Here is a 24,958-nt window from a genome sequence, read left to right on the forward strand (position 1 = left end):
AGAAGCGTGGATGCACTCCAGTTTACTGAGGATGTTGGATGGTAGGCCAACCAGGAGGTTATTACAATAGTCAGGAGTGCACCTCAAAATTTTAATTCAACCATATTGGAAGGATATGTTAAGTGTATATGTTGATATAGAAAAATGCTCCTGCGTATGCTTCTTTAACATGCTTGGTGATTACAGGATAAGCCTTTAGCTCTGTTTGCCGCAACTTGCACATACTCGTGACAATAGACAAGTCTGAGTGTATTAAAGAAAACATGAGAGGTTTCCCTTCCAAATTGCTCATAAATCTCAGAGAATCAACTCTGCTTTTCTAATTTTCCTGGAAATGCTTTGCTGCCAATAGCCCAAAAGAAATGCAAAGAGTTGTCCTTCCACCTACCTATGAGCTCCTTGTTTCTGACATCCAAGGCCATGTTCCGCAATGCAGTGGCGACAGCACAAACCACCCGGTCATTGTCTATGCGCAGTAGCTCCACAAGAATGGGCAAACCCTTCTCCTTGCGTACAGCAGCACGAATGTAAATGGACCACTGTGAACAGTAACAGGAACGTGTTGGAAGCAGACAGAACTAGACAATGGGCCATATTCTGATGAAGGGAAGGTGGAGATCTTTCCCACTATGTACTTCCACTGACATAAACCAAACATTAGAAGATAAATGCTGTGACTCATGCTGGACCAACATTTGAATGGACTATGGCTTAAACCGTGATAAACAGATTTAAAAAAGAAATGGGTTTGAAGGGTAGATACAGAGAAGCTTCTGCTTGTGGAGAAGTCCAAACCTAAGGGTGATAACTATAAATTCAGGAAGCAAATAAGGTAAAACCTATTTAATCATTGTGCACAAGAAAGTGGCAGTGTTTGCACAATGGAGGTGATTTGAAGAACTCAGAGTCCGTCACATTGAAACGAAACTGAGGAAGACAGGAAAAGAAAGATAAGTGAAGAAAATAGAATGGTGAAGATTCTGTGGAACTTGCTTCAGGGTAATAAATTCAATGCAACTTAGTATAGTAAAAACAGGTAAAAATAAAGGCAATGTAAGGTGCTGTCTGCTAAGTTTTACTTACAATTGAATGAACAATACACAACACATAGCGCAGCTGATTCACTCCATCAAAATACCGCCAATGTGTGGAAATTTTTAGACAAAGTTTATAACTTAAGAGTGGTTTACAGTAAGAAGTTTAATGCCACCCAGATCATTAAGGAATAATTATTTTAATATCTTATGAATAAGGTGTGAATTGAGGGCAGTGTGGTAGCGTAACACTATTACAACACCAGTGAACTGGGTTCAATTATGCTGGTGTCTGTAAGGAGTTTGTACGTTCCCACTGTGACTGTGTGGGTTTCCTCTGGGTGCTCTGGATTCCTTCCACATTCCTACAGGTTAGTAGGCTAATTGGTCACATGGGTGCAATGGGGTAGCATGGGTTATTGGACCAGAAGGGCTTATTACCATGCTTTATCTCTAAATAAAATGTCTTTGAAGTGACTTCCAGTGAAGAGACACAGATACAACGATTAAATTGAAATTACTATGAAGATAATGAAAGCAGTCCTCTCCAAAGTGATACAGAATAATCCATAGGAGGATTTCAGAATAACTGGCAATTGGGCAGATTACACTCACTTTGAGGTAAGTCCTTCAAATGGGGACAAAATATCATATCCAGGAAAAGAAAATGTGAGAAATAAAAAGCAATGTCAGACATCCCACCCTGCAAAAACTCATTTCAGGGAGGTAGCGCCATCAGTTTGCGGGAGACTCCTGGGAGAGCTGGGATGTCTGCAATAGGGCAGCTCCTTAGCAGCTAGCCAGCTACTTTAAATAATGTTAGCCATGCTAATGTACGAATGAGGCCTGTTAAACTCACCTCAACATGTCTTTTATATTTTAACCCACCATGGGCAATAGAAAACTCACTGTTGCAAACAGTGCAGCGAGCAACACTGTCATTATTTTTGACCCCTATTAGGCAGGAGTACACTTTAGTGTAGTCTGGGGTGAAGTACGTTTCTTATTTTCTTTTTTTGGAACGCTCTGCCTTGGTGCGCTCTCTCGCTTTCTCCCTCTTGCTCACTCTCAAAAAATCGATTTCCAGGATATTGTATATAATTTGCGGGTGTCAGGAAGCCGCTATCAATATGCGGGAGACTCCCGGAACTTCCGGGTGAGGTGGGATGTCTGCATTGTATAAGGAAAATTAGAGAAATCTAGCTGTCCTGAGGAGCAATAAAATTGCACTCCAGCCTCAATTAAAGTACATAATTTGCAGTGTGCCAGGAGTTGGAGGGTGTGAGAGAAGTGAGTGCAGGTACTATTACAAGGGAGAAGGTGCTCAAAAAGCTGACAGGCCTAAAGGACCATAAGTCATCTGGATCAGATGAACTGCACCCTAGGGTTCTGAAAGAGGTAGCGGTACAGATTGTAGAAGCATTAATAATGATCATTCAAGAATCATTGGGCTCTGGCATGGTTCCAGAGGGCTAGAAAATTGCAAGTGTCACTCCACTCTTTAAGAAAGGAGGGTGGCAACAGAAAGGAAATTATAGACCAGTTAGCCTGACCTCAGTTGTTGGGAAAAGATTGGAATCAATTATTAAGGATGAGGTTTTGGAGTACGTGGTGACACAGGACAAGATAGGACAAAGTCAGCATGATTTCCTTAAGGGAAGTACTCGCCCGATGAAGCTGTTGGAATTCCTTGAGGAGATTATAAGTAGGATAGATAAAGGGGATGCAGTGGATGTTGTACATTAGGATTTTCAGAAGGCCCTTGACAAGGTGCCGCATATGAGGCTGTTTACAAAGCTAAGGACCCATGGTATTACAAGAAAGTTACTAGCATGGTTAGAACATTGGCTGACTGGTAGGCTATCAGTGACTAATTGGTGTTCCACAGGAGTCGGTGTTGGGACTGTGTCTTTTTATGCTGTATATCAATGATTTAGATGATGGAATAGAGGGCTGTTTGCTAAGTTTGCAGATGATATGAAGATTGGTGCAGGAGCAGGTAGTGTTGTGGAAACAGGAAGGCTGCAGAAGGACTTAAATAGATTAGGGGAATGGGCAGGAAAGTGGCAAATTAAATACAATGTTGGAAAATACACGGTCATACACTTTGGTGGTAGAAAGCAATGTACAGACTATTTTCTAATTGGGGAGAAAATCCAAAAATCTGAGATGCAAAGGGATTTGGGAGTCCTTGAGAGTCCCTAAGGTTTAACTTGCAGTTACAGTTGGTGATGAGGAAGGCAAATGCAATGTTAGCATTTCTTTCAAGTGGTCTAAAATATAAGAGCAGGGATGTGATGCTGAGGCTTTATAAGGTTTCAGTGAGGCCTCACCTCGTGTATAGTGAGCAGTTTTGGACTCTAAGAAATGAAGTGCTGGCATTGGAGAAGGTTCCAAGGAGGATCACAATGATGATTCCCGGAATGTAAGGGTTATTATATGAAGAACATTTGATAGTTTTGGGCCTGTACTCACTGGAATTTAGAAGGATGAGGGGGATCTTGTTGAAACCTTTTGAATGTTGAAAGGCCTAGACAGAATAGATGTGGAAAGGATATTTCCCATGGTGGGGGGGAGTCTAGGACCAGAGGGCACAGCCTCAGGGTAGAAGGGTGTCCTTTTAAAACAGAGATGCCGAGAAATTTCTTTAGGCAGAGGGTTGTAAATTTGTGGAATTTGTTACCACAAGGCAGCTGTGGAAGCTAGGTCACTGGGTGTATTTAAGGCAGAGATTGATAGGTTCTTGATTGGCCATGGCATCAAAAGTTACAGGAAGAAGGCTGAGAAGGTGGGAAATAAAAGGATCAGCCATGTTTGACTGACAGAGAAGACTCGATGGGCCAAATGGCCCAATTCTGCTATGGTTTATGATCTTACGGTCTTATAATTTGCTGTGTCAACATTGAATTAAAACTGTTAAGTGATCTTCCCACTGTACATCAGCACAGAACAGAATCATTGCATGATAAATAGGCCTTAGGATAACAGCACAAGAGTGGGTATATGGGTGGAGCTACAAATAATCTTTAAGGATGATATTGAAAATGAACACACCTTTCAGAATATAGGTATCTAAAAGCTTCTTCTTGGTGGCACAAGTAAAGGTGGATTCCTGGGCTCCTGTTTAATACAGCCAGAGCAGTCTTTAGCTCCCCAGTACAACTTGTTTTAATTACCTGCCTTGGAAGGTCCCTACAAAAGTCTGGCTACTTTGAGAATCCTTGTCTCTCCTGGGTTTACTACTATCAAGCCTACATGGTTTTCAGCAGTTGGCAAAGTCAGGTTGTGAATAATAATTAGGGTATTATTTTACTGAATATTATTGTCCTCCTATGACAGAACACTTTGCATGTCAAGACTAACTGCAGTTTTTAAATTGAGAAGAGTTAGGATGGGAGAACAATTGAACTAGGTTGCAGAGATATGATTGAATTATTACTTTAAAGCCTTACACAATTTTAACACACTCATGTTAAATCTCTGCATTATATTGCCTATTGCTTTAGTAAGAGTGCCATATTGTAACTATGACATCCCTCCAAAGGAGGCGCTATTCTGTTGGAGGGAGGTTGCTGTTAAAATACAACATAATTACTGCAACTGAGAGAATGCAACTGTAATGTGACAAATCTAAATTGGCACATTCCATTAGGAATTGATAATGTTATGTAAAAATAATAGGATGAATGTCTGCATAACAGATTAACCTTAAAGCACATTTAAAAATAGTAATTTAGCTTGCTGAGAAAGACTTGAGTTTAATGTCATTGCACAAACCAATACAATCCAATTAAAAATCAATAGATGTTGCACAGCAACTCATTGAGTTCAATGGTTAGACAGTTTTCATTTGTTTCCCCTTGATCTTCAACAATACAGCAAAAACTAACTTCCATGCATGGTAACAAATGCTGGTTTGAATTACTACTCAAAATACTTACAATGTAAGTCAGGCCATCAGCGTGAAACCTATTAAATGAGCCAAGTACCCTTGGAGGAGAATATCATTTGTTCTTGGATACATTATCATCATTTATTCATGAAAGAAGACAGACACAAAATTAACTCTTCAGGGCAAATAAGGTTTGAAATGTGAACTCTTGTTACTTGTCCCACAGAAGCTAACTGACATGTTGCATTTTCCATTTTTTATTTCAGATTTCCAACATCTGCTTTATTTTAACCTCTCAATTTCTTCATCACAGCTGGATGTCCCAGCAAACAATACCTGTGTTTGCGGAATTTCTGGGCATTACTTAACCGTTGGGCTGCAATATTCTGTTAGATCAGGGATTCACAACCTGGGGGTCCACAGACCCTTTACTTAATGGTATTATTGTTATATGGCATAAAAAAGATTGGGGACCCTTGTGGTAGATGGTTCCTGCTGTTTGATTGTTGTGGGTGCTGGTTTTCCATCAATTTGCTGGACAGTGTCACATGATCAGGAGTTTGTAAAGATATTGTATATCCTTGCAACTTTTGTATTTTATCAAATATACAGAACAACTTCTTGGCCTTTTTGGTTACTTAGTGCATATACATAGTAAATATTATCCCATTATATAAAAGGAATATCCTCAGCTTTGAGCTTTTCCCCATTCAAAAATAATCTGGTGAATTCATTTTTAATTCACATAAATTGCAAACTATAATCCATACTTTCCCGCTTCACTTTGTCACTTAATCTGTATGCTTCCTTCATACATCACTAATCACGACAACTAATTATAAATCACTGGCAGACTTGGGTACATGTCCTTCCAGGTCATTATCCCAAGTTGATTAAAATTGTGGTTTACAACACCTTTGTGAGGTACTGGAATCTGCGTTTGGGCCACTGTTATAAATGACATCTAATCCTCTTGATTCAGAGGGAAATATGCACAAAGAAAGATAAATCGAGCACTTATTAGACATCAGGAATTAGTCAATAAATTGTTTATAATATCTTGAGAGTTTTACTCATCTACTGTTTGGAGTAAAGGTACAAGAGTAAACTACTTACTTCTTCAAGTTCATTCCATTAATGAATTGCAGACTATATCTTAACTCCATTTACCAACCTTAGTATTCTGTAAGGAAAGAGTTAAATTTGACTCCTCCGTGGTCTATGATAAATGTGTAACACAAAATGGAAGTTTGTAAGACAAAATGGTGTCAGCCTGGAATGAGGTGATAGTCTGGAGATCTGCATGATTGCACATCCTTGAGATTAAATACTGGTGAAGAATGTCTTCCTCCTTACAGACCTGTTGTCTCCATTTCTAAGTCATGTGCCTAGGCCAAAGGTTGCAACAGGTAAGAAGGCACAGGCTGGTACCAGTAGGGGATGGAGAAGTATTGGGGTTAAAAATGATGTTCGAGTTTTAAAGTAATCCTGAAGGGTATAAAAAGGGACACTGTGCAAGGTGAATCTTTTCTTAGGCTAGCTCGTGACTCGTGCTGAGACCTGGGGGTAGAGATAAGAAGAGATGAGGAGAGAAAGACAGAGAGAGAGAGAGACAAGGAGATAATGTCAAGAAGAGAAAGGGGGAAAGAAGGAAAGAGAGAGAGAAGAGGAGAGTGAGAAAGAGGGAGAGGCTGAGGGCGAGGGAAAGGGAGAGACAGAGGGAGAGAAAGGGTTGGAGAAAGGGAGAGATGGAGGGAGAGAGAGGGGTGAGAGAAAGGGGGGGGGGCAAGAGACTCATTTGCAGACCTCAGTCAGTTCAGATTGTCAACAACATCTCCTCCACAGTCTCCATCAGCACAGGTGCAGCACGAGGTTGTGTGCTTAGCACCCTGTTCTACCAGCTTTACACTTACAACTGCATGGTTAAGCACAGCTCTAATGCCACATTTAAGTTTGCTAAAGGCACCACCATTGTATGCCGAATTAAAGGTGGTGACGGATCAGCAGGGAGATTTTCAGTCTGGCTGAGTGGTGCCACAGCAACAATGCTTTACCCAATATTGGCAAGACCAAGGAGCTGATAATTGACTTCAGAAGGAAGAAACCAGAGATCCATGAGCCAATCTTCATTGAGGGATCAGAGATGGAGAAGGTCAGTATCCTTAACTTCCATGGTGTTATCATTTGAGGACCTGTCCTGGGTCCAGCACGCAAGTACAATTTTGAAGAAAGCACGGCAGTACCTCAACCTTCTTAGGAGTCCTATAGATGTATGGTGGAGGGTATGTTGACTGGCTGTATCACAGCCTGGTATGGAAGCACCAATGCCCTTGAATGGAAACTCCTAAAAAAGTTCTGGATATGGCCCAGCCCATCACAAATAAAGCCCTCCCCACCACTGAGCACATCAACATGAAACATCGTTGCAGGAAAGTAGCATCCATCATCAGGGACCTGATGCTTAGTTCTCACTGCAGTCATCAGGAAGAAGGCACAGGACCCCCAGTGATCGGTTCATAACTATTACTTTGTCTCTTTTACTATTTCAATCATTTTTCTGTCTTTTGCTCTGTAGACTTTATATAACTTTAATAAAATAATTTCTTATAACCTTTAACACATGTTAAGTGTCACCTTTGAGGACTCTTCTTGCTGCTGAATTAGAAAAGAACAAATTTTAAAATATTTTTGTTACATACTCTTGTCCATTAAAAAACTAATTATCTTGCTGAAATTGTAAATTTCAACCCCTCCCATGCCTTAACAACTTTTCATGACAAAGTGTCCCCTGTACCCCCAGCACTCTATACAAGTGTTGCTTCTTGACCATATACCTGATTCAAATAAAGTTTCTTGAGTTAGACCTGCCCATTATTAAAGGTTTCTCTCTATCAGCTCTTCTAAATTTTCTTCATGGCAGAACTGGATCACCTCTTAATCTTCTACACTCAAGGGAATTAAACCCTAGTTTTCCTTCACACCTCCTTTGTCCCATGATATTCCAGTGATATAAAGAACAAATAAAGCTAGGCATACAAGCTCTGACTCTGTTGTCTTACCTTCCAGCTCCCCGCAGCCAGGTTTTGTAAGGCTCCCGCCGCTCCTTCAAGTGTATCCGGATTCGAGCATTCTGACAAAAGTGTGAGGTAGGGTTTGACTATAGAGGGATGCCACAGGAGCTGTATACCCTTTGGTGGATCTGTTGCCTCTGGGAGAGGTCCAACACCATCCCACTGGGAAAAGAAAAGAAAGAGGGAAAAAAATCAGTGCATTCAAGAAAATTAAAATGAAATGGCAACAAAAAAATCTTTCATCTACCACAGAACCTTTATAATCTTAACACACCAATTCTGAATGTAATAATAACCATTCATAACTCCGCATTCACTGGGATCTGACTTTCCCAATCTTTCCAGAACCTAAAGACAGAGAACAAATTGCCCTCTGGGAATGAGCAGAATTTTGGATGATGACCGTTCAACTGCTGCAACACAATCTTAACAAATTGGGTCAAGGATGGAAACAAGATTTTCTGTAGAAATTGTCCAACAGTCCAGCTAAAACATGCCATGGCATGGAAACTCAGAGTGAAAGAAAGCAACAATCATTTACATTTCATTAAAAGAATGCTGACATCTGTTTTTTGCAGCAGTTCCCAATTTCACTTCAACAGCTGGTTTACAGTGTCCGCAGCATCTCTCTAAAGACCTCCAGGTTGCCCCATGATCTCATCGCCCAGTCAGGCCCATGAAAGGCACACAAGATCTCATGGTGTTCTAGCTTCTTTTCTGGATCCAATCAGAAGCTAAGCAAAACAAAAAAAACCCATTCTGTTCAGGTGACTACACAAAATAATATTAGGTGTGTTGTTTAAGATCAAGTCCCTTCTGCCATCATAGTTAAATCTGGAGAATTATAAATACATTCCCATTGCGTGTGAAACCTATTGATGTTGAAAAACCCCGATAGAGTGGATGTAGAGACTATGTTTCCTATGGTGGGGGAATCTAAGATCAGAGGACACAGCCTCAGAATAGAGGGATGAGGGATGTCCATTTAGAATGGAAATGAAGAGGTATTTCTTTACTCAGAGAGTGTGAATCTGTGGAATTTGTTGCCACAGGTGGCTGCAGAGGCCAAGGCATTGGGTATATTTAAGGCAGAGGTTGATAGGTTCTTCATTAGTCAGCAAATGAAGGGATACTGGGAGAAGGCAGAAGATTGGGGCTGAGAGGGAAATGGATCAGCCATGATGAAATAGTGGAGCAGACTCACTTGTGCCAAATGGCCTACTCTGTTCCTGTGTCTTATGGTATTTTGGGAGAATAGAAACAGAGAACACAGGATCAGGGGTTAATCATTCATACCTTGTGCCGCCTCTGCTATTCAGTTAATTTATTGTTTAATTGTAATTAAAGCTACTTACTTGCCATTGTTCCCAATGTCTACGAAAAATCTACCGGTCTCAGTTTTGAGATTTTCAGGTGACTAGGCACCAATAGTTTTCTGGAGCACTTGGTTTCAAACTTCCAGTGCCACTTGTGGGACGGAAGCTTTCCAACACCACTGCTGTATACTCATTTTAAAATGATGCCTCCTTGAGCTGAGAGGGATGTAAAGCGGGCTGCTGAGTTGATATCATGCAGCTAATATCTCCTCCATTGCATAAGGTAGCATGCTCAGTACTACCTTTCCCACAATGTGATTTGTACGTTTGCCAGTGAAACAGACAGTATCTCACTAATGACTGGCTCATCTGTGAATTATCTCATTAGCTGTCTTCGTAGGAACAAACTGAACAAGTTTTCAAAGAAAAACAAATCTCGTTTACTCATGTTAAGAATTTTTAATGGAATACAGATATACTCGGAGGAACGTTTTTACTGATAAAATTATCTGCACAACCCATTCTCGTGTATCTTTATTTTCCTGTCCGTGCAGACAATAGAAGATATATTAAAGAGGCTCTATTCAGATACAGATGACTAAGAATGGTAGAGCAACAGAAGACAGCCTGCTATATGTAGATGCATGTTATCTTTATAAACCTTTGCAGGAGAATTGCTTTATCCTCACTTTGCTTTACCATTATTTATCAAGCTCAGAGCTAGGGATAAGTCTTTTTTTCTTACAGGAAGAGTAGAACTGATACAGGAGAGTCTCTGTCCTAATAATCACAGAATCAAAATCAAAGACGAGGCTGCATTTATATAGCATCTTTCGTAACAGTATAATGTTTACAATTGCTTAAAAACCAATTAAGTATTTTAGAAATAAAGCTAATGACTTGAACTTAAATTCTCAAGTTGTCAGAGTGGGATTTAAGCTCAAATCCACAAGATCAGTAGTGCAGATCTCTGGGTCTGATGCCTCTAAGTGAAATCCTATGTACCAATGCAACATGGTGCCTTGTTACACCACATTAGTGAGCAGTTAGGAGTCAACCAGAAAGATATGGGATGAAAGTCACATGCAGACTGAATGCTTGTCTCCAGGAAATAATTGCCCAATCTACAATTGGTTTCTCCAGTTATCAGAGAGCAGTTTGCAAGCAATAATTGTGGTAGAATAAATTGAAAGAAGTGAATCATTGCTTCATCTTGAAAAACAGGTTGGGTTCCAGGATGGTGAAAAGGGAAGAGGTAAAAAGATAGGAGCTGCATTCCCTAAAAGCAGTAGGACGGGGCGAGGGTGGGAGGTGGGAGAGACAGAAGAGCAGATCGACGTGACCTTCCTGCTGCCTACCACTTGAATTCTTCATCTGTCTGTGGCCTCCTTCACTGCAATAACACAAGCCTGACCTGGACTGACCTGAGTCAGCATACAGAGAGGAGGTGCAACGGCTAACAGACTGGTGCAAAGCCAACAACCTGTCTCTGAATGCGAACAAAACAAAACAGATGGTTGTTGACTTCCACATCCCACCTGGCATGCTGTAATCTTCCAGATGCAATAGTTAATTCCCCAACTTGTAACTCACTTTCTTTGTCTGTACCAAAACTGGCCATTTCTGTGGCAAGTCATCCATTTGGCTACGCTTTAATATATCTGACCTGAGTACATCTTACAGCCCTACTTTTAGCAAAGTGTTGTTAATTTCTGCCTGTCCTATCACTCTCTACTTCCTGATTAATTCATTTGTCAGACAGCCCTTACAACTCATCTCCATGATAATCTTGTCTTTATCCTGTCACAGATAGTTCCCTTGTTCTATCATACACTCCCTCATTTCCTGTGAAATTTACAGTAAATTTTTTCATTCCTCATTTCCAGTTCCAATTAAAGATCTCAGATCTGAAATGCTAACTGTTTCTCTTTCCACAGATGCCACCTAACCTGCTGAGTGTTTCCAGCATGCATGGTTTTTACAATAGGGTATTCCCCAGGATCAACTGCATGAAAAGTATATGGTGGAAAATCAGATGCTATAGATTGGGCCAGTATTATGAGGCTGGAGGTCCGGAAATTGCAGGGGTCACGGATAACCCCAGGAAGGGCACGGTGGGAGGTCAGCTGAGGCAGATGGGAAATGTGTGTTGGAGATACCAGAGGGAGAACTGCCAGGTGGTGGTCCTACCTTAGATCTTTCAGAGGAGATTCTGAACGCGGGATTTCAAGACTGGGACCTCCACTGTCAGGCTCCTTTCAAGAAATTACAGAGAATGCTCTAATGTTGAAAAGGACAGTGCCTGCACGATGCCCTGACATATTTCTGGGCATGGACAAAATTAGGGAGGTGATATACAGGCATGCATTTCACACTACCTGAAACGTCCATGCGTAGGGCTGACCATGAGGAAAACTATGGTCTTCACAGCACACGTGGCAAGTCACTGATTTTCCTTTCTGAACATATAAATTGTATTGTTCACGGTTCACAATCATTACACCACACAAAACAAAATAATTTACAGCCCAATTGGCTTCCTCTCCTAAAGGGCATTAGGGACCCATTAGTTGCTGACTGAGGCACTGCAGGACAAGGAATAGCAGGACTTTGCTGCGATGATTCTATGGATGGAAGTCTGTATTCAACTGGTCACACACTCTCTCTCTCTTTTTCTCAATGGGAGAAGAGTTTGCTGCTGATTCTCGGAATAAAAAACGTGTCAGACTGTAATACCATCATAGCAACTCTTAGTCTCCTCTTTTGCTGTGGAAATGGGTGATATATCTCGGGGGAGAGAGAGAGAGAGGGAGGGGGAGAGGGAGAGGGGGGAGGGGGAGAGAGAGAGAGAGAGAGGGAGGGGGAGAGGGAGAGGGGGGAGGGGGAGAGAGAGAGAGAGAGAGGGAGGGGGAGAGGGAGAGGGGGGAGAGAGAGAGAGAGAGGGAGGGGGAGAGGGAGAGGGAGAGGGGGAGAGAGAGAGAGAGAGGGAGGGGGAGAGGGAGAGGGAGAGGGGGGAGAGAGAGAGAGAGAGGGAGGGGGAGAGGGAGAGGGAGAGGGGGAGAGAGAGAGAGAGAGGGAGGGGAGAGGGAGAGGGGGGAGGGGGAGAGAGAGAGAGAGAGAGGGAGGGGGAGAGGGAGAGGGGGGAGGGGGAGAGAGAGAGAGAGAGAGGGAGGGGGAGAGGGAGAGGGGGGAGGGGGAGAGAGAGAGAGAGAGGGAGGGGGAGAGGGAGAGGGAGAGGGGGGAGAGAGAGAGAGAGAGGGAGGGGGAGAGGGAGAGGGGGGAGGGGGAGAGAGAGAGAGAGAGAGGGAGGGGGAGAGGGAGAGGGGGGAGGGGGAGAGAGAGAGAGAGAGGGAGGGGGAGAGGGAGAGGGGGGAGGGGGAGAGAGAGAGAGAGAGAGGGAGGGGGAGAGGGAGAGGGAGAGGGGGGAGAGAGAGAGAGAGAGGGAGGGGGAGAGGGAGAGGGGGGAGGGGGAGAGAGAGAGAGAGAGAGGGAGGGGGAGAGGGAGAGGGAGAGGGGGGAGAGAGAGAGAGAGGGAGGGGGAGAGGGAGAGGGAGAGGGGGGAGAGAGAGAGAGAGGGAGGGGGAGAGGGAGAGGGGGGAGGGGGAGAGAGAGAGAGGGGGAGGGGGAGAGGGAGAGGGGGGAGGGGGAGAGAGAGAGAGAGAGAGGGAGGGGGAGAGGGAGAGGGGGGAGGGGGAGAGAGAGAGAGAGAGAGGGAGGGGGAGAGGGAGAGGGAGAGGGGGGAGAGAGAGAGAGAGAGGGAGGGGGAGAGGGAGAGGGAGAGGGGGGAGAGAGAGAGAGAGGGAGGGGGAGAGGGAGAGGGGGGAGGGGGAGAGAGAGAGAGAGAGAGGGAGGGGGAGAGGGAGAGGGGGGAGGGGGAGAGAGAGAGAGAGAGGGAGGGGGAGAGGGAGAGGGGGGAGGGGAGAGAGAGAGAGAGAGAGGGAGGGGGAGAGGGAGAGGGGGGAGGGGGAGAGAGAGAGAGAGAGAGGGAGGGGGAGAGGGAGAGGGGGGAGGGGGAGAGAGAGAGAGAGGGAGGGGGAGAGGGAGAGGGGGGAGGGGGAGAGAGAGAGAGAGGGGGAGGGGGAGAGGGAGAGGGGGGAGGGGGAGAGAGAGAGAGAGAGGGAGGGGGAGAGGGAGAGGGGGGAGGGGGAGAGAGAGACACACACACACACACACACAACCCCCCCCCCCCCACCCGTCTGGTCTGTTGAGCTGTTGGGTAAACAATAGTTTTTGTTGACTGCAGACCGTGGTATCTCTGTGTGATTTGCTAATGCTTGCTGGCTGGGTGGTGGCACTGATGCTTTTTACTGAAACAGATGAAGGGGGTAAGGTTGATGCTTTCTGCTGCTTGTTCAGGGAGGGGGAAGAGGGGGCTTTGGGGTGCTACAATTTCTCTGTCATTCATTCTTTTAGGGTTCTGTTTTCCATGAATGTCTGCAATGTCAATTATTTCAGGTTGTTTACTACATATATTCTCTGTTAATAAGTGGCACCATTTGAACTATATTGACAGGTACTTAAGGTAATCATCCACTGTCAACTGCACAACCAAAATGAACCAGTGAAGAATGTTGAAAGATCACTATGTTTCCCTCTGCACAGATGCTGTCTGACCTGTTGTGTATTTCCATCATTTTCTCCATTTATTTTAAAGAACGCTTCTTCCCTCATTGTAGATCTTGTCTTTCCAATCAATTACATGGGTGATGGTTGTGGTGTAGCTTGGGGCAGAAGGTGTCTTTTCCTGATGCTACAAACAGTAGAAGTACAGGGGTGGCTTGGTGAACTGGATGGTCTTTCCCATCCTAATATTTCTTTCTTCCTTTGTGCGCTGAGCATAAAACTAATGACAAATGGAACACACTTTCTGATTTTTGTTTGGGTGAGGATAAAGGCAGAGGTTTCCCTATTGCACATCAGAACAGACGGTGATAAATGCTTTGGGAGAAAAACACTCCGTCACTGCTCTCTGCTGCCAGCAATGTGTAAAGTGACCCATGGACCTGCAAAGTTCTTCACATTTTGCTTGTGTTGTAATGGAAAGAAAAGCAATTATTATAAGCACAAGATGTGTGTGTGTTAAGGTTCACTTCTTGGACTGGATGACTTGGATGTCTCTAAGGGCCACTGTTGCCCTATGTCACACATAAAGAGATGGCAGATTTCTTCTTGTATTGTAAATTGCCTCGACCTTTATCTGGATTTTCCAATCACCTTTCTGAATTTTTACAAATGTGCAATTTCACCATCTGGGGGAAAATAAAATGGATTTTCATGGGGTATGAAATTAAGTTTCCCACCTAGCAGTGCGCTAAGTGAATCTGTTTAAAGTCTTAAGTGCTTGCAAAGTTTTTTTTTGCAAGCTTATGTGAATAATGGTCCCAGGCCATCCTCTTTAATGGCTGTTGCAGCCTAAATCGGTGCTGTGGATTTTGGGTCTAATACAAAAACCTATGGTGGGATTGGATCTTTGAATGTAAACAGCAACTCTCAGCTCAACCATTCAAGCATGTAATGAAAGATGTGTTTAGAAATAAAACTGTGCAGCCTGTTTGTTAACCACGAGTGAAACTTGGTAATGACCATTTCCAGATTGTTTCTCATCACTTAGAAATCCCGTCCGGACACATCTGTAGCTGATCTCATCACGACTCTGATGAGATTTCTGTGGCAAGCTTGCATGGCCTGGGGCACTGCAGGCAAACTTGGCATACACTTTAAGTTTAAATGCACTGTATATGTTACCATATACTACCTTGAGATTCATTTTCTTGTAAACATCTACAGGAAAAAAGAAATGCAATGAACTTTTACAAGAAACAAAGACTGACAAGTGACAGATGTACAAAAAGAAGACAAGTGGTGAGAGTAAAAATAATACTGTGGACAGGTGTTGTAAGAAATCTTTCAAAGTGAATCTCTAGGTCATAGAATCAGTTCAGAGGAGTGGTGAATGAAGTTACCCATGCAGGTTCAGGAGCCTGATGGTCGTAACTCCTCCTGAGCCTACTAGTGTGGGAGCTAAGGCTTCTGTACCTCCTGTCCATTGATAGTACAGAGCAGAGGGCAGGGTCTGGATGTTTGGGATCGTTGATAATAGTTGCTAACGTCTTGTGGTAGCACTCCATGTAAATGTGCTCAATCATAAAGAATTGGGCAGAATCAATCACTTTCTGTAGCCTTTTCCACTCCTTGGCATTGGTGGTAACCCACCAGGCCATGATGCAACTAGCTAAGATACGGTCCATTATGCATCTATAGATGTTTGCCTATAGGCAGTTTCCCCCCCCCCCCCCCCAAATATAAATTCTACCTCCCACACATAGGCCCAGCACAGGTGAGTACACTTAGTCTGTCAGGAGCAGCAGCAAGCTGTCTAGTTTCAGTGTTAAAACACATTATACACAGCATGCAACAAAGTTCAACAGGGTCCTTAGCTTCCTAGAGTTTAGAATTTAGCTTTCTTCCCTCCAATTTACACTTGTTACTCTTTTCGCAGTATGTGTTTGTGTCCTTTTCTCCCCAATTTTCCCCTTTTTCTCCTGACTCCAATAGGATTGAGTTTTCATTGATGCCTGAGCGGTCATAGTGATCGCCAACAAATTGGTGGTTAGGTGGAAGCTAGGAGGCTCACACCGTTTGGCTGCTCGAGTATTCCATATGAGGAAACGACACATGATGGATCAGTGGTAATACCTAGGAACTTCAAAAGGTTCAAAATCCACATCTTTACTTCTCGCTATATTCTGTTCAGCCACAGCACTGTATTGTAACAAGCTCACAGACTTATGCACGTGTGTTAACTTGCTTAATGAGAAAGCAAGTCTAACGCTTTATAATGTGATATAGTTAAGCACTGGTTGCAGCCTCTCACCAGAGGCGAAAGTGACAGCAGCACTACTGATGGAAAAGTATAATTACTGTCTGAAAGTAGGGAGAGAGAGAAAAGCACAGAGTGCCTTCGCTTGTCAAACATCTTTTAAGTTCCCAGGATTTCTCCAGTGCTTTGCAACTGAAAAGGTACTGTTGAAATATCGTCAGTGTCAGCTGCAGGGAAACTCTGCATCTATTAGCGAAGACCTACAAACAGCAATAAGCTAAACAACCAGCTGATTTTTTTTGTTGGATCTGGTTGAGGAAATATTGTTGGCAGAACTCTGCAGCTCTGCAGGTATTGCTGTGGGGTCTTCCACTTGAGCAATCCCCTGGGACCTCAGTACTACAACTGAAAAGTACTTTGCATTGGAAATGTGACAAAAGAATCACAACGGCAACATTAAAGTCATACATAATGTATATTTTAGTATGGGAAGTAAATTGCATCTATTGCCATTGTCCAATTCTCTCCTTTCCACTGCCATAGCTGAACTGAAGACTACTGATGATCTTAATTATATTTTACATGACATGTTACTTGAAATTGAATGGTATCATTATTGGTTTATCCTACTGGATGCGTCTATTGTTTAAAAGATACCTTCCAGACATTAGAATTCCCCCTTAGCTCTACCATATATTCTGGGGTAAAATTCACTCTGTTTAGTTCTGTTAATCTCAAGACTGACAGGGCACATAACAAACAAACAAATCTCAAGAGTATATGTCCAGTACATTTGTTGCGTCTTTGAAATGGTCTGGGAAATTAGAGAGTAGGGTGTTGGGAGGGAATAGGAGTCAACTTCTAACGTGATATTCTCAAGTAGAAAAAGAATTCTAGATAACTGACCTTGCCCGAATCAATAACACCCTAACTCTTCCTGTGAGATGCTTTAACTCATGCTTCAACTGCAGTGAAAAGAAAAGCTCAACGTTTCAGACAGATTTGTCCTTCTGGCACTGATTTTATTGGACTTGGTCCATTTGGGTTTGATGCTATGTGAACCATCAATGGCTCTGAGTTCCACGTCCTTTGAGAAGCCCTTCTTTGTTGCTTACCTCAAGGTATCCCCTGACAACTTGTTTACAGTCTTGGCAACACCAGTCAGCTCCTCTGCTCTGAATACTGATGAACACTTTTCAATGGGTTGACTCACAGCTATTGTTATTTTCAGACATCTCTCTCACCTTTAACAAGCCAGATATCTGTTTTGCTCTTTTTTCTATTTTAAATACACTGAACGAACCTGAATTCTCCCAATGAATGCCACAATATGTTTCTCCATTTTCTATTTTGTCCCAACAGCATTTGACAAAGACAACATGTGTTTTTGTACACCTGTCTAGCTCATTTGCTAAACCCTGCACAACATAATTAACTTTTTACTCAGAAAAATTATTTTCAGGATTTATGTGTTACAGCATCTCCACTTTACAAATGCCTAACTTATGAACAGCCCATGGATACAGACAAGCACTTGGAAGACTGATAGGATGGATTTGTGGCTATTCCAGGAACCTTCCATTGTGTGGGAACTTGGTTCACAGCAATATCTGAATGATTGAGTTAAGTGCTTGGTTTAACTGTGCATCGCCCCTTGTTTGGCCTATGCTTTCATTTAAGTACGTTGCTGGATAGCATTAGCAATTTCTGAACTGTTCATGCGATGAAAAGTTTTTGGGAGCGGACCTGAAGAGGGTCTGTTGTCGTTGTGGCTATCCCTTGAGGTCGAGGATGATGGTCTTTGTCCCATTGATCTATTGATGGGCTCTCAAGTGGCTTATGAGTCCAATAGCCCACAGAGCGAAGATGCCTGTGCGTGTATTGTTTAACATGTACTTGATGTTGCACTCCAAGGAGCACACGATACTTCACAAGTCAACCAGCTGATTCCAATGGCATGGAAATCACAACGATTGGAGCTAATGGATTTGTTGAAGCCTTCAACCGCCTTCACAGCCGTTGAGTTCAAAGTAACTTCATCCGTTTGTTCCACTGTTGAGGTCTTGGTTGGATTGTTCTTTGTCTGGGACCTCATCCTCGACCTTACCACCGTGGGTGACCCTATCAGGAGCATAGCTCCAGTCGACATCACTCTCGGGATCTCAGGACCACACAAGCTTCTCCACCACGACAAGGTGACTAGCAAGACAAATACTGTACTTATACGGTCCTGACGAAGGGTCTCGGCCCGAAACGTCGACAGCGCTTCTCCCTTCTCCCTTCTTGTGTGTGTTGTTTGAATTTCCAGCATCTGCAGATTTCCTCATGTTTGCTACTGTACTTATTGCCCTTTTGCAACTCCCCTGATTGAAATGGCAATGAGGCATTTTATTGAACTGCTGTAGTTGTCTGATGACTATATACACTCTGTGGTACTGGGTCAGAGACTCAGGGCTTAGACCCATCAATGAAAAAGGACAGTGAATATATTTCTAAGTCAAGGGTGGGTATAACTCAGAGGAGAAGCTGCAGATGACGATGTTCCCATGTAGATCCTGTCTTTGTTCTCCTGACAGTACAGATTAAACGTTTGTTTAAAGGAATAATGCAATACATTTTGTAGATGATAGACACTACAGTCACCATCCACTGTTGGTGGCCCGGATGGCTAACTTTCTTTCTTGTCCTAGTATTAAGCACCCATCCAAGGCCAGTGCAAAGTTTTCCTTCATGCTCCTAATTTGAGTCTTGCAGATTGTGGAAAGACCTGGGAGTGTTAAGAAGTAAGATACCATTCCTCTGACCTACTCTTGCAGCCTGGTCCATTTGAGCTTTTGGTCAATGATGACCTCCAGGAGGCTTTGCTGGAGGACCTGGCAATAGAAATGTCGATGGTTGCCAAGGATTAGATTCTGATTAGATGGTTAAGATTCTTGTTAGGTGATTAGATACCATTAACATTTATGTAGCACCTTCAACACAGTAAGAGATCATAAGGTGTTCCAAAAGAGTATTTGACACAACCCTAAAATAAGACATCAAGAATGTGATGAAATCAGTTGGCGAAGCAGCTGATTTTAAATGGTATGCAGGGTTTTGGAAAATTGTAGAGATTTATAGTTTGCAAAGCCTGTGGAGGGCAAAGGAATTGAGAAATTTGTAAACAAGAAAGATAACCTTAAGTCTGAAGCACTACTCGAACGGGAGCAATCTTCCTTTTTGCCCATGGCTAATGTCAGTGTTCAAGCCAAATATCTGTATCACTGCTGCAGACTGCATTGCTCTGAGATCGCCTTCATATTTGTGAATAATGTGTTTCATTATCTGCCCATTTGTTACTTCCTTCTTGAATTTACTTTCCTAACTGCTCTGCCCAAGTTTTTTCCATAAAATCTGTCAAGATCATTTGAAACATTTTGTCCATGAACTGCTATTGACTAAACTGTCCTATCCTTGTTGTTTCCTAAATTGTGAGCTGCCTTTTTAAAAAATCCCTGTTAATTTGAGGGTGCTGTTGACAAGGTCAGAACTTAATACCTATTTCACATCAACACTTGAGAAGTGGAGACAAATGATATCATACTCCAGCCCATTCCCCTTAACTTTTAAATATTTTTCTATCATTTGACGTATTCTCTTTTTAAGAGAAGTCCTTTTAACCTCCCTGCACATTTCCATGCTGAGCAAAAATGGTAAGGATCATGTTTTCTCCCAACTGGTAGGTAATTCAATTATTTTGATTGTAATTTACCACAAACATCTTGAAGGTGTAGAATATTGCATATCTCAGAACCACAGGAACTTCCAAAGCCTTTCAAAACCAATGCAGCATGTTGCAGTACAGTCAGTTTATGTAATTCATAAGGATATGTGGCAGGCAAACAGCACATAACAAACCTCCATGTGAACTTACATGATGGTAACTAGAAATGTCGTTTCAATGAGAAACCTGCCAGGATAGTGGGAGAACTACACCTTTCCCTTTCAAAAATATTTTTGGTTTGACTTTCGGGTGTATGATCTAAAATTCAAAGTTCGAAGTAAATTTTATTATCACATATATGTCACCATATACAACCCTGAGATTCTTTTTTTCTGTGGGCATACTTAGCAAATCTATATAATAGTAACTATAACAGGATCAATGAAAGATCAACCAGAAGAAAACAAATTGTGTGAAAGCAATAAATAGCAATAAATAATGAGAACATGAAATAACAAGATAAAGAGTCTTTAAAGAGAAATCATTGGTTGTGGGAACATCTCAATGTGAGTGTAGTTATCCCCTTTTATTCAAGTGTCAGATGGTTGAGAGGTAATAACTGTTCCTGAAGTGAGTCCCAAGCCTCCTGTATCTTCTACTTGATGGAACAGAGATAAAAGAGCATGGCCTGGGTGGTGAGGATCTCTGATTATGGATGTTGCTTTCCTACAACAGTGTTTCATGTTGATATGCTTAATGGTTGGGAGGGTTTTACCTGTGTTGTATTGGACTGAATTCACTACCTGTTGTAGAAAGGCAAAAGCCCAGAAATTCTAACATCCAGCATATGATAAGACAGATCCCATTGGAAAACTGACTTCCAAGTCTTGTCTAACATATCACAGAGTTTTCAGTTTTGTATCTGGGCCCTTCAGTCATATGATGCACTTGACTGTGCATGACATCATGGATTCACAATGACACACAGTTGTCATAAATCATCACTAAATTGCAAGGCCAGTTCAAGTGATCCTTAAAGGCAACCTACTTCAGCAGATCACAGCCCATGCAATTAGGTTGCATGTTTATAAACGTATCTCTCTAAGCTAGGGAGTTTCCCTCAAGCTCCATCAACTCCTCTCAAACCATTTGTACCTCCCTCCACTACGGCATGGTTCCCCAGTGACTGTGTAGCTTTCTTCTGGGTGCTCCAGATTTCTCCCACGTGTCGCTGACCACAGCAAATTGCCTAATGTGTACAGGTTGCGGTAGGACACATTGGGGTGGGGAGGGAGGAGACGGAATCTGTGGCAATGTTTTGAAGATTTTTTTTAACGGATACCAATGAGCACTTGATGGTTGACACAGTCTTGGTGGACTAAAGGATCTGATTCCGAGCTGTAATGCTGCATGATGCAAAGCCTGTCCGATTGGACCCAATGGTTTGCAGATACAGCTCCTCATATAAGATGCTGAAGGGTGAATGGCAGAGGAAAACCTCCTTAACATATTTGAATGTAAGCACAAGCCCTTTATATTTTCTCAAATAAACGACTGTGGTGTCTCCATTCTGTTTACTAGCCCTTGAAGTGTGCTATTAACGAGGAACTCCTCTGAGCTAATGTCCTGAAGTCAACAGGATCACCATTAGTAATTAACCTTGTGCATCTTCCCTTATCATTTCATTTTCTGATGCCTGGCCTTTGTTTAAATAGTAGCCAACATCACTAAGAGTTGTACAGCTGGATTTAGACTAGTGAATGTGTATAGAGAAGGCTGAAACCATAGAGGGCCAATGGCTTAGATAGCCAGGGATGACACCAGGAATGGAAAGCTGTAGCAATAAAGGGAAACCCCTTCTGAACTGTACACAAGAATAGGGCTTGACTGAAATGAGTAAGTTCCTGGACCATTGGGATCTCTTCCGGGGTAGAGGTAACCTGTACAAGAGGGGCAATTTGAATTAGAAGTGGACGAATATCCTTGCAGGGAGATTTGCTGGTCCTATATTGAAGGTTAAAAACCTAGGCTGACAAAGGGTTTGGGGCTCTGAACAGGAGCAACTCATAGGATAAAGTAGTGGCTAGCAAGAGTGTGTTTTGTAATCAGGATAGCTAGGGGCACAGTAAAGGCAGGGAAGGGAATAGCCAGTTAAATTGAATTTATTTCAATGCACAAGGTAGACAAACTCACAACAATAGCAACAACAACAACAATAATAATAACAATAACAACAACAACAACAATAATAATTTTTTATAACCTTGAATATGTGCTTCCTTTGTGGAAATATTTTGCTGTTGTATCAAAAAAGAACAAGGGATGAATTTTTGAAAAATATTTTTTGTTACACTGGGTGGGAACTTTGGTCAGCATGGACTCGTTGGGATAAAGAGCCTGTTCCCTCATAAACATCACTAAAATAGTTCAGTTTCTACACCCGCTTTGCTGCTTGAGTAACTTACTGCTGGCTGATAAACTGCTATGCTTCACTGTACTTTAAAACAAAAAGCAGCTTTTGTTGAATGGTGCTCGAGCATATACTGTTTGCAAAAACAAATAGTTTGTTGAAATACCTTCCTTGTATTAATACTACAATCTCAGAAAACTGTGCACTTTAAGAAAATGCGGGAGATGGGATTAACATAGAGGGGTGCCCACTTGTTGGTGTGGATGTGATGGGCCAAATGGCCTGTTTCCCTATTGTACCATTCTGATAACTGAGCAAGTTTACAAGCTTCATTACTGCAGTTGTAAGATTTAAGATTGCTGCTTATTTTTTCCTGCCAGTCGCCAAAGACAAAGCTTCTGCTAATCTAGCCCTCTGAACATTTTCAATTTATATTATGCAGTCCACAAAGATACCCTCCTATCACTTCCTATTTATCAAATGCCAACTGTCATCTTTAAAATTTTCTTTTGATGGTTTGATTTCAGCTTAGGAATGGATTCTGCAAACTGAAATAAATTCAAATGCAAGCTTGTTCATCAACCAAATATTGTTCTGTGTTTGTTCTCTGTCTCCTGTCCTCCTCTGAGGGACAGCAAGTCCCCCCACCCCACAGCAAGATTACAGGTCACAATTCTTCCTACTCAGTGGATCAGAATGTAAGAGATATGATTAGTAAATTTTGCAGATGACATGAGAATTGGGCTGTTGTTGATGGTGATGAAGGTAATCTAAGTTTACAGTACGTATGCAGATGGCATTTAATTCTAATAACAATGAGGCAATGCACTTTAGAAAGTCATATAGGCCGAGGTAGATAGGGCAGCGTAGAGGGTACGTAGCATGAATTCTTCATATGTAGTGGAATAGCAGATAAAAACTGGGCTGAGTGTTTCGTTTTTACAGAGTTCTCACCCTAAAGATGCAACTACATCTGCTAAAATTGAAAATAAAACTCAGGTTTTTTTTTACAGACCTTTGTAATGCTGGAGAACAACAGAGACAGAACCATGGTGGATAAGTGGAATAAAGATACAGATCAGCCATTATCCAGCAGAAAAGTGAAACAGGCTTGTGGGACCCAATCTGTTCTTGTTTCTGTATTCCACAGTACATATTCAATTCCCTGCTGAATGTTATTTTTGACCCACATTCATTAACCTTCCCAGCAGTGTGCTTTAGATCATCACAGTTTATTCCACAAAGAAAAATCTCCTTGTGTTTTTCTTGTTCTTTTGCCAATAAGCCAAGCATGAAATTACTTCATATGGGACCTTTGAGGGTGTTTTAAAGCTGTAGTAGATGTTATATTTCTCCCATGCATTATCATACGGGTTCTGGCCTCCCAGGATTAATAAATAGATTTTGTGACAAATTTAAGGGGAAGGGGCAAAAATTATTGCCACTCCCTCACAGTGTAGGGTAATAAGGGAATCAGAGAGAGAAGCAGGAGTGGATAATTTGGCCCCTCATGATTGCTCTGCCAATCAGCATGATCATAAGGGTTTTGTATATTTCAATGAGATCAGCTCTTATTCTTTAACACACAGGAGTATGGGGTAGTCTGCTTCTTGTCAGAAATCAATCTGGAGAGATTGTTGGGTTTCCTTCATGATTGCAGAGAGACTTCTTTACACTTGCACACAAATTATTTTGCCATTGAACCAATGTACCACTTGCCTTCATAATTACTTTCTGTACTTGCAAATGATCTTTGAGCGATTCATGCCCAAGGACACCCAGAATCCTCTGATCACCAACACTTTTCAATTTTGCAGCCCTTAAGAAATAATCTGCCAAGTAGGATGACCTCGTATTTTCCTACATAATACTCAATCTGCAAGTGTTCCGAACAATTCACTTAGGCTGTCTATCTACTCCTGAAGCTTCTGTACATCCTTCTCATTTACAACCCACATTGCCACAAAGCAATCCTGCTCCACTCATCCAAGTCTGCAATATAGATTGTGACAACCTGGGACGTTTGCACCTGCCCCTACAGCAACCTACTGGTCGCAGATTTGCAATCAGAAAACACCCTTTTCATTCCTTTTTTTCCTGTCCATTAACTAAATCAAAAGCAATATGTTACCGAAACACACATGCTCTAATTTTGTTTAATAACCTTTTGAAAGCCACGTTATCCAAAGGCTCCTGAACACAAACTCTCTCATTTTTGTCAAGCATGATTTCTTCATCATTAGTCCATGCTGGCTCTGTCTAGTCGTATTATTATTTTCCAGACTCAGTGGCCTTTTATTAGGTATCTGCTCATTGATGCAAATACCTAATCAGCCAATCATGTGGCAGCTTAAAAGCTGAAATGCTTAAAAACATGCAGACACAGTCAAGAGGTTCAGGTATTGTTTAGATCAAACATCAGATTGGGGAAGAAATGAAATTTAAGTGACTTTGACTGTGGGATGATTGTTGGTGCCAGACAGGGTGGTTTGAGTATCTGAGAATCTGCTGATCTCTTGGGATTGTCATGTACAACAGTCTATGGAGTTTACAGAAAATGGTGTGAGGAACTCCACACTAATGAGTGAGGTCAGAGAAGAATGACCAGACAGGTTCAAGCTGACAGGAAGGCAAAGTTAATTTAAATAACCACGTGTTACAACAGTGCAGAAGAGCATCTCTGACTGCACAACACGTCGAACGTTGAAGTGG

The 24,958-nt window shown here is 42.3% G+C and overlaps 1 protein-coding gene across 5 annotated transcripts in view; it reads right to left on the reverse strand.

Annotated features, from left to right (window-relative positions):
* The window catches only part of LOC132378460 (catenin delta-2-like), a 1,187,639-nt gene that overhangs the window by 59,427 nt on the left and 1,103,254 nt on the right, over window positions 1–24,958 (reverse strand). For all 5 annotated transcript variants that reach the window (XM_059945388.1, XM_059945390.1, XM_059945393.1 and 2 more), the window contains 2 exons: window positions 7,986–8,159; window positions 389–539 (listed from right to left, as the gene is read on the reverse strand). In XM_059945388.1, the coding sequence (XP_059801371.1) occupies window positions 389–539; window positions 7,986–8,159 (325 nt within the window). The remainder of the gene's footprint in view (window positions 1–388; window positions 540–7,985; window positions 8,160–24,958) is intronic.

This window comes from Hypanus sabinus, chromosome 20 (genome assembly GCF_030144855.1).
Source record: "Hypanus sabinus isolate sHypSab1 chromosome 20, sHypSab1.hap1, whole genome shotgun sequence".
NCBI lineage: Eukaryota > Metazoa > Chordata > Chondrichthyes > Myliobatiformes > Dasyatidae > Hypanus > Hypanus sabinus.